This window comes from Rhinopithecus roxellana, chromosome 8 (genome assembly GCF_007565055.1).
Source record: "Rhinopithecus roxellana isolate Shanxi Qingling chromosome 8, ASM756505v1, whole genome shotgun sequence".
In the NCBI taxonomy this organism is placed as follows: Eukaryota; Metazoa; Chordata; class Mammalia; order Primates; family Cercopithecidae; genus Rhinopithecus; species Rhinopithecus roxellana.
Genome location: NC_044556.1, coordinates 3,179,631 through 3,190,060, shown reverse-complemented (window position 1 = coordinate 3,190,060; position 10,430 = coordinate 3,179,631). Strand labels below are relative to the sequence as shown.

The following is a 10,430-nucleotide window of genomic DNA, read 5'->3' as shown; positions in this document are numbered from 1 at the left end:
AGACAGGAAAATCTCTACCGTCGAGGAGCTGATGTTCAAGATGACAATCTTGAAGTGCATAAGTTGACAAGATGATTCAGACAGTGGAACGTGCTGGGAAGAGAATGAGATGTCTGGCTGAGCTGCAGGAAGGGGCAAGTCCTTTTGACTGAGAGGTCCAAGAAGGCTTCTCTGACGGGGCCACAGTGGATCTAAGGGTTGAGTGATAAGAAGAAATTGGCCAAGCAAAGACCTAAAGGCAGAGTTGCTCCAGGCAGAGGTTCAGAGAACGGAAATAATTGACTGATTGTGATCTTGAACTTGACCTTTCTTCTGCTAACTTTGGGTTTGGTTTGTTCTTGCTTTTCTGGCTCCTTGAGGTACGTGTTGGGTTCTTAATTTGTAGTTTTTTGTTTGTTTGGTTTTTTTACTTTTTTGAGACAGTCTCACTGTGGTGCCCAGGTTGGAGTACAGTGGCGTGATCTTGGTTCACTGCAACCTCTGCCTCCTGGGCTCAAGCGAACCTCTCACTTCAGCATCCTCAGTAGCTGGGACGACTGGTACACAGCACCACACCCAGCTAATTTTTTTTATTTTTATTTTTTAGAGACAGGGGTCTCACTGTGTTGCCCAGGCTGGTCTCAAACCCCTAGCTCAAGAGATCCTCCTGCCTCAGCCCCCTAAAGTGCTGGGATGACAGGCGTGAGCCACCACATCCGGCCTCTACTTTTTGTGATGTAGATATCTGATGCTATACACTTCCCTCTTAATTGCTTCTTGGCCCTTTAGCTAAGATCAAGTGTAAACTTCCCTCAGCACTGCTTCTGCTGCATCTCACAGGTATTGGTGTGTTGTGTCTGTATTTTCATTCGTTTCAAAAAGTTTTTAAATTTCCATCTTAATTTCTTCACTGACCCAATGGTCATTCAGGAGCATGTTGTTTAATAGCCATATATTTCCATCGTTTCTGAATTTTTCCTGGTATTCATTTCTAGTTTTACCCCAGGGTAGTCCAAGAAGATACTTGACAGAATTCCAGTATTTTAGAATTTGTTGAGACTTGTTTTGTGGCCTAACATGCGGTCTATCTTGGAAAATGTCCAGGTGCTGATGAGAAGAATGTATGTTCTCCATCAGACATGCAGGAGACAGACACTTTCTCACCTGCCTCATGGGATCCATAAAAGAGTCAATCAGAAGTTGGCATTTAAGAAAGACCAGAAGGAGGCTGGGTGCAGGGGCTCATGCCTGTAATGCCAGCAGTTTGGGAGGCCGAAGCAGGTGGATCACCTGAGGTCAGGAGTTCGAGACCAGCCTGATCAACATGGTGAAATCTTGTCTCTATTTTAAAAAATACAAAAATTAGCTGGACATGGTGGTGGGTGCCTGTAATCCCAGCTACTCAGGAGGCTGAGGCAGAGAATTGCTTGGACCCAGGAGGTAGAGGCTGCAGTGTGCTGAGATCACACCATTGCACTCCAGGCTGGGCAACAGAGCAAGACTCCATCTGAAAAAAAAAAAAAAAGAGGTGAAGGAGCAAACTATGGAGATATCAAACTGTATCAATCTGGCTGGGTGTAGTGGTTCATGCCTGTAATCCCAGCACTTTGGGAGGCTGAGGCAGGAGGATCACTTGACTCCAGGAGTTCAAGATCAGCCTGGGCAACACAGAGACCCCTCTCTACAAAATATAAAAAATTAATTAGAAAGATGTATTGGTCAGGGCAGCCAAGTTATGCTGCAGTAACAAACATCCCCAAAACCTCCATGACTTTTAACAACAGATGTATTTCCTGCTCATGCTACATGTCCAGTGCAGGTTGGCAGTGGGGAAGAAGGGGGGCTCTGTTCAGTGTAGTCACTTGGGACCTAGCTAATCACCTAGAACATTGCCATTTGCTCTTCCAGAAGGGAAAAAGGAATGCCAGAAGGTCCTACACTAAAAATTCACTGCTCTGGCTCCAAAGTGATGGCTATTTCCACTCACTCCTCATTGACCAGCACTTAGCATGTCCTCAGCCAACTCCAAAGGGACCAGGAAGGACCATCCCACCATATTGCTGGAAATATTTGATGGCAGCTTTAATGGGAAACAGTGTTCCAGGCAGCAGAACTCTTTGAGCCCTTGGAAGAAAGACAAGGCAATCTCTCGAGCACATCCTTCCCAGTATTATTAATGAATTCAACAAATGAGCAAGCCATCCTCCTCCACTCTCCTCCCTGAATCTAGACTTGTGCATATCCCTCCCTTAACTTGAACTGCCAAAGAGGAGATGAGAACGAGGAGGGGAGATCTGTGACCCCATCTTTGCTGATGAATTATCGTAGAACAGCCATGGCATCTCCAGTCTTTGTGCTTGTAAAATGTACTTTTCATTTTGCTCCTGAACAAAATCCACCCACCCCCACCCCCAAACCAGGGAAAGCCCATCTCCTAATCCAAAACTGCACCCAGCCTTCCACCAACTTCTTCCCTGTGAATTGTTGAATGCAGAATATGGAACTGAATAATTGAATGAGTCTGGAAGAGAAAAAGTGTCTCTAAAATCAGGCAGCAGAAGCCCACTCCCCAGAGAGGATGGTGCAGATGAGAATTCAGGAGGAAACTTGGCTTGGGGTTGACAATCTGAGCTATGCAGGGAACTTGGACCCAACTCTCAATCAGTCATTCAACAGACACCACTTATTGAGCACCAACTCTGTGCCAGATGTTGTCCTAGGGGGCTGGGAATACAGGAATACAGGAGGGAACAAAAAGGACAAAGCCCCTTGCCCTTGTTGAATGGACATTCCAGCCAGGAAGACGAGAGAACAAGAGAAATAAGTAAAGTGTATAAGTGGTGAAATGCAAAAGGGAAAAAAGAAACAGGAAGTGGGGACCAGAAATGAGGGATGCAATTGTAAAGGGCCATCAGGGGAGACCTCCCTCAGAAGGTGGCATTTGAGTAAAAAACCTGAAGGAGGTGAGGGGGAACCATGTAGCAGTCTCAGGGAATAGCATTCCAGGCAGGGGGAACAGCCTGTGCAAGGGCCCTGAGGTAGGACTGTGCTTGGCGTGGCTGAGGAACTGCAAGGAAGCCAGGTGGCTGGAACGGAGTGAGCAAGGGAAAAGGGGAGGAGATAAAAGCAGAGAGGTGGGAGGGTTGGAGGCCCCCTCTGCCATTTAGTAGCTGAGTGACTTCCTTTATTTCCTGTAGCTTGCATAACAAAGAACCACAAATACAGTAGCTGAAAACAACAAATCTGTTTATTCTCTCGCAGTTCAGGAGGCCAGGAGTCCACAGATCATCAAGGTCAGATGGGCCATGGTGCCTCTGAGACCTGGTCTGAAGTCCCTTCTTGCCTCTCTCGTAGCTTCTGGTGGTTTCCCAATAATCCTTGGTGTTCCTTGTCTTGTAGACACATCGCCCTAATTCCGCCTTCATCTCCATTTCACATGACCCTCTCCCTCTGTGCAAGGCTGTCTCTGTGCCCAAGTTTCTCCTTTTCTTATTATTTATTTGTTTATTTATTTATTTACTTTAGAGACAGGGTCTTGCTCTGTCTCCCAGGCTGGAGTGCAGTGGCGCAATCATAGCTCACCGCAGCCTCAAACTCCTGACCTCAAGCAATCCTCCTACCTCAGCCTCCTGAGTAGCTGGGACTGCAGATGTGAGCCACTGCACTCTGCCCAGATGTCCCCTTTTTATAAAGAAACCCATCAGGTAGGATAAGGGTCCACCCTAATGACCTGATCTTGACTTGATTCCATCTGCAAATACCGTATTTCCAATTCATAGGTACCGGGGGTTAGGACTTCTTCAATGCATCTTTCTGCAGGGACCGACTGCAACCCACAACAGAACTGTGGGCATGTAATTTGACCTCTCAGCCAGGCGCGGTGGCTCACACCTGTAATCTCAGCACTTTGGGAGGCCAAGGTGGGTGGATCGCCTGAGGTCGGGAGTTCGAGACCAGCCTGGTCAACATGGTGCAACCCTGCCTCTACTAAAAATAGAAAAATTAGCTGGGCATGGTGGCAAGCACCTATAATCCCAGCTACTTGGGAGGGTGAGTCAGGAGAACTGCTTGAACCCAGAATGTGCAGGTTGCAGTGAGCCAAGATAGCACCATTGCATTCCAGCCTGGGTGACAGAGTGAGACTCCATCTCAAAAAAAAAAAAAAAAAAAAACCTCTCTATGCCTCAGTTTTCTCACCTGGGAGGGTAGGGATGATTATGTACCCACTCCTGGGGTTCATGAGAGGGTTAAATGAGCTCAAACAGTTCAAACCTCCATGTGTGTCTGTTGTGTTGCTGGGTAGCATGTCCTGTGCCCAGAGGTCCCCAAGCCTGTCGGGGACCCAGGCAAGGGCAGATTCGGGTCCTGTTGGCAGCATCTGAGATGGACGGGCTGCCTTGGCATGGAAGGGCCTCGGTTGCTTTTCCCTGTTCAGTCGTGTCCCTCTCCCCCATCTTCCACCCTGTCCCTGTCATCTGAGCCTGCTCCTCGTGACGGCTCACAGTCTCCCTACTGGTGGCCGGTGCAGAGTTTCATTCCCTGGGCTATATTTAGCCCTGAGAAATGGGAACGAGAAGCCCTCAGCCGCCACAGTGACAGAGAGAGAAGCATAAAGCCAGTGCTGCCTTCTGTCCAGCCATGGTTCTGCTGACTCGGTTGTTTCTCCCAGAACCTTCCAGAAGCGAAGCACTGGCATTTCTGGGCCTGTTAAAACAAGGATGTGGGCTAGTGGCTGGCACATTCATTGTCCCTGGAACCTGTCTGTGTCCATGATTAAAGTTGGCTTGGTTAGTTTTATTTTCAGGGCTTTTTTTTTTTTTTTTCGGTATCCGTGGCAAACCCACACGACATAAAATTTACCATCCTAATTATTTTTTTAACTTTTTAATATTTTTTAATTGACAAGTCATAATTGTGCTTATTCATGGGGTACATAGTGATGTTTCAATACATATAATGCACAGTGCTCAGATTGGGGTAATTAGCGTATTCATCTTCTCAGACCTTTATTGTTTCTTTCTGTTAGGAACATTCAAGCTCCTCCTTCTAGCTATTCAAAACCATTAATATACTGTTGCCATCCTAACCATTGTTAAGGATACAGTTCTGTGACATTAAGTATAATACATTCACATTGCTGTGCAACTATCACCACCATCCATCTCCCAAACGTTTCCATCTTCCAAATGTAACTCTGTCCCCAGTAAACACCAACTTCCTGTTCCCCCTCCCCCAGCCCTTGGCACCCACCATGCTACCTTCTGTTTTTATGATTCTGATGACTCTAGGGACCTCCTATAAATGGAATCATACAGGATTTTCCCTTTTATGACTGGTTTATTTCACATAGCATAATGCCCTCAAGGTTCACCCCTGTTGCAGCACGTATCAGCATTTTGTTTCTTTTTAAGGTAAAGTTGACTATTAAAAAAAAATTTTTTTTGCCGAGCTCAGTGGCTCACGCCTGTAATCCCAGCACTTTGGAAGGCTAGAGCAGGCGGCTTAGGAGGTCAGGAGTTCAAGACCAGCCTGACCAACATGGTGAAACCCTGTCGCTACTAAAAATACAAAAATTAGCCAGGTGTGGTGGTGGGCGCCTGTAATCCCAACTACTTAGGATGCTGAGGCAGCAGAATTGCTTGAACTTGGGAGGCAGAGTTTGCAGTGATCTGAGATCACACCACTGCACTCCAGCTTGGGTGACAGAGCGAGGCTCCATCTCAAAAAAAAAAAAAAAAAAAAAAAAAAAAAGTTTTAAAAATTGAAGTAGAATAAACATACAGAAAAATCCACAGATTATAAGTGAAGAGTTTGATTAATTGTCACAAACTAAACACACCCATGTAACCAGCCCACAAATGAGGAAACAGAACCTTCTCAGCCCCAGAGCCTCCCATCATATCCAGTTCCTAGTCACTACCTCCCCGCAAGGGTACCCCTACCAGGACTTTGAGCATCATTCACTAGTTTAGCCTGTTTTTGTATTTTGCATAAGTGAAATCTTACATGTATGCTGTTTTCTGTCTGGCTTCTTTTGCTTGACATTAACTTTTTAAGATCTCATGTGACCTGTGACATTGTTCATTGCATGTATCCTCTGTCTCCTGTTGATAACAATGTGGATTGTTTGCAGTTTGGGGCTATGATGAATACCACTGCTACGAATGTCCTTGTGTGTGCTTTCTGTTGGGTAACTATTCAGAATTACTATCTAATTGTAATGATCTTGGATAGGTAACCATCCAAGAATTATTGGGTCTTGGCAAAGGTACATATGGTCATACACTGCATAATGGCATTTTGGTGAACAACAGATCAAATATATAACAGTGGTCCCATAATGGACCGAATATATAACAGTGATTATCATACAGTATTTTTACTATAGCTCTTCTGTTTTTAGATATTTTTAGATACACCATTGAGTTACAATTGCCTACAGTATTCCATAGAATAACATGCTGTACAGGTTTATAGCCTAGGATCAATAGGCTAGACCATGCAGCCTAGGTGTGTAGTAGGCTATACCGTCTAGGCTTGTGTAAGTACACTCCATGATGTTTGCACAACAAAATGACCTAATGACACATTTCTCAGAACGTATGTCCATTGTTAAGCATGACCTAATTACTTTTAGTATAGAAACTCTCAACACCAATTTTTCAAGTAGTTGTACCATGTGTTATGAGTTTTATTGTCTCACCCCAAAATTCATATGTTGAAGTCCTAACCCCCAGCACCTCGGAATGTGACCTTATCTGGAAATGGATTCATTGCACATGTAATTGTTAGGTTGGTGCAAAAGTAATTGCAGTTTTAAAACTGCATAATAGCCAAAATGAGATCATTAGGGTGGGCCATAATCCAATATGATGGTGTCCATATAAAAAGGGGAGATTTTGGCACAGAGACAGGCACACACAGAGGAAGAATGCCATGCTTAAACAAAGGCAGAGATCAGGATGATGCCTCTACAAGCCAAGAATCAGCAAAGATTGCCAGCAAACCGCCAGAAGCTAGGAGAGAAGGATAAAACAGATTCTCTCTCACAGCCCTCAGAAGGAACCAGCCCTTCTGACACCTTGATCTTGGATTTCTGGCCTCTATAACTGTAAGACAATAAATCTTTGTTGTTTAAGCCACCTAGGTTGTGGTTCCTTGTTACAGCAGCCACAGGAGATGAATACAGCATGGTACCCTCTGATTGGCAGGTTATGAGGGTTCTGGTTGCTCTACAGTTTCACAGACACCTAGTAGTAATGACCTCATCTTAACTTCTTTCTCATTTTAGCCTTTCTCTTAGGCAGCAGCAGTGTCATAGATGCTTTTAAAGATGGGCTTTTAAAGCCACTCTTGAGAGCCTGCATTCTGCAGGTGTCACAGGGTGATCAACCATTGAAAGGCTACCCCTGCCCTGACAGCTGGAGGCAAGGCTTCCCAGCACAGAGATTAAGCCCATGGACTCTGGGGCCCAGCTGGCTAGTTCAAATCGCATGTCTATTACTGAATAGCTCTGTGACCTTGGGCTGATGATTTTGTCTTTCTGAGCCTCAGTTTCCTCAATGGTAACGTGGACATTATAACATAGAGGCATCATGAGGATTAAATGACTAAGTGAGCTAACATACATAATGTGCTTAGGAGGGTGCCAGCACACCATAAATACTCTGTAAGTGCTGGGTTTTATCATTCTTTTCTCTCTCTCTCTCTCTCTCTCTCTCTCTCTCTCTCTCTCTGTGCTGGTTTTTATCATTCTTCTCTGTCTCCCTCTCTCTCTCTCTTTTTTCCCCTTGAAAATTGAACTGAAACTTCTGAGAATTTTTTGTGATTGACATTAAGGCTGCAAGGAATGCAGCAGGGAGACACTTGAGGAAAAGGCTCATGGCCCATCTGTCTGGCTTGGTGATTTCACCAAGCCATCAGACCCTGTGATCATGCATCTCCTCTAAGGGGAGTCTGTGACTGTGTTGGGAGAAGGGAAGGAACCAGGGATTAATTAATCCATTTCAGTAGGTTTTGTGTTTTGTTTCGTTTTCTTTTTCCTTCTCCTCCTGGACTCTGGTCTGGAAAGTCCTCTTGTGTTTCTTACTCATTCCCAGGTCAATTATGTTATGTGAGGACAACATAATTAAGAGAGAGCTTTTCCCTTTGGATGTTTTCTCCAGAAAATGTTCCTCCATTTCCCCCTCTGGGATGCCACAGCCCCAGAACTCCACAAGCCAAGAACATTTAAGACAGAGCCATAAGAGAACAAGAGCTTCCCCATCCCTCACCTGTCAGGTTCTATCTGAGTCCCAGTCAACTCTCACCTGCTTTCCCTCCTCACACCCTACAGAGCAACGATGCCTCAGGGAACACTTGGAACTGGTTGTACTTCATCCCCCTCATCATCATCGGCTCCTTTTTTATGCTGAACCTTGTGCTGGGTGTGCTGTCAGGGTAAGTCTCTGCTACTCCCCACCCCATCCCACTCACTCCTCTTTGCCAACTTCTTCCCAAGGACAGGCCATTGAAGCTTTGTTTTCATTCACTAGACAGAGAAAAGGCTTCTCCCCTTGTTTGGGTTACCAGACTGTTATTAGCAAGCCATGTACAGGTGCAGAGGTTGTGTACTGCTAGGGGTACCCAGTGAGGGAGTTCATATGGGCTTTACTTTCTTTACATTTTTTTAAAAAAACCAATAGTTTGGATTTACTTCTCCCCCATTTTCCAAATATAAAATCATAGCATATGCTCTAACAGCGTATTTTCCTGACCCATATTATCCTCTATCCCCAAGATTTTTTTGGCTTAATCATAAATGGGCTTCATTTTTCTTACCATAAGAAGTCTGGGCACTTGTATGGTGGTTCCATAGGACCATCAGCAACCCCAGATTCTTCCAACTTTCCATTCTGACATCTTTACCAGAGGCTTCCAATCTCATGGATACCTCATGGTCCTAAGATGGCTGCCTCATGCCCTCAAGATGGCCACTTCATGTTCCAAACAGGAAAAGGAGGAAGGGAAACAGGAAGAGGTGGGGCCTATGGCAGAGAAGCCAACCTGCTCTAGGGCTTATTGGTCTAACTTAAAAGAGGACAGAAATAATTATTAGCCAAGAGTATGAAGAGAATGAGAATGAAGTATGCAGCCAGTGGTGATTGGCATGGCATGGTTTTATCCTTTAATTTTTTTTTTTTTTTTTTTTTTTTTTTAGAGACAGTGTCTAGCTTTATTACCCAGACTGGAGTGTAGTGGGGCGACCATAGCTCACTGTAACCTAGAACTCCTAGGCACAAGCAATCCTCCTGCCTCAGCCTCCTGAGTAGCTAGGGCAACAGGTGTATGCACCATGCCCAGCTAAATTTTTTATTTTTCATAGAGATGGGGCCCACTGTGTTGTCCAGGCTGGTCTCAAATTCCTGGCCTTAAATGATACTCCCATCTCGGCCTCACAAAGGGCTGGGATTACAGACATGAGCCACTGTGCCTGGCCTTTTTCTTTACCTAGGCACAGTTGTTGGGAAATGTGTGAAGCTGGCAGAAGCACCCATCGCTATAATATCCCAGTCTTTTCCCAGAAGACCTGACTCCTCCTGTTGAAAACTCCTAACCTCCAGAGACTTCTGAATCCCCAAACACTCACACACACACACGTACACACACACGTTTCCTAACATTTTCAAAACAGCCATACTCTGGCTTTTCTATGCTTCTGCAGGGAGTTTGCCAAAGAAAGGGAACGGGTGGAGAACCGGCGGGCTTTTCTGAAGCTGAGGCGGCAACAACAGATTGAACGTGAGCTCAATGGGTACATGGAGTGGATCTCAAAAGCAGGTGAGGCCCTTTCATCCTGGGGCCCAGGGATGGAGATCCCAGGCCACGGAGCACAAAGAGAGTCATACAGTTTGGAGAAGGCTAAGCTGGGAGGGTCGTGATGGGAGGAGAAACAGAACCTGAATTGGTAGTCCCAAATTTTATCAACAAGAATCCAGGGTCTGATATGAAAAAGTCTAGGATGAAGCCAGGATCTGACATCACATTGCTTGAATTCTGAAATCAGATGTTGGTTTACATCCTGGCCCTGCCACTTTTCACCTGTGCTCTACACATCCCTGTACCTCCGTTTCCTCAGCTGTTACATGGAGGCAATGATAGTGCCTACGTCATAGTACTATTGGAGTATTTAGTAAAATAATCTCAGCTAAGTCACTTGGGGAGAGCAGTGCCTGATACATGGTAGACACATATTTATTTGTTCAGCAATTTAATAAACATTTAGGGAGTACCTGCTATGTGCCAGGCACTGATCTAAGCACTGAGGATATGGGAGTAAACAATACACACCAAATCCCTGCCCTCAGAGCTCAGATATTCTAGTGAGAGAGATAAAACAAACAAATACATTTCATATTGGGAATTCCCAAATTCAGAGAAGGAAGATAAAAGACTAGGAAGATAAAACAGAG

General features: G+C 45.1%; 1 protein-coding gene across 3 annotated transcripts in view; it reads left to right on the top strand.

The window, feature by feature from the left end:
• The window catches only part of CACNA1A (calcium voltage-gated channel subunit alpha1 A), a 307,922-nt gene that overhangs the window by 160,296 nt on the left and 137,196 nt on the right, over window positions 1–10,430 (top strand). For all 3 annotated transcript variants that reach the window (XM_030935868.1, XM_030935869.1, XM_030935870.1), the window contains exons 7-8: window positions 8,315–8,418; window positions 9,683–9,798. In XM_030935868.1, the coding sequence (XP_030791728.1) occupies window positions 8,315–8,418; window positions 9,683–9,798 (220 nt within the window). The remainder of the gene's footprint in view (window positions 1–8,314; window positions 8,419–9,682; window positions 9,799–10,430) is intronic.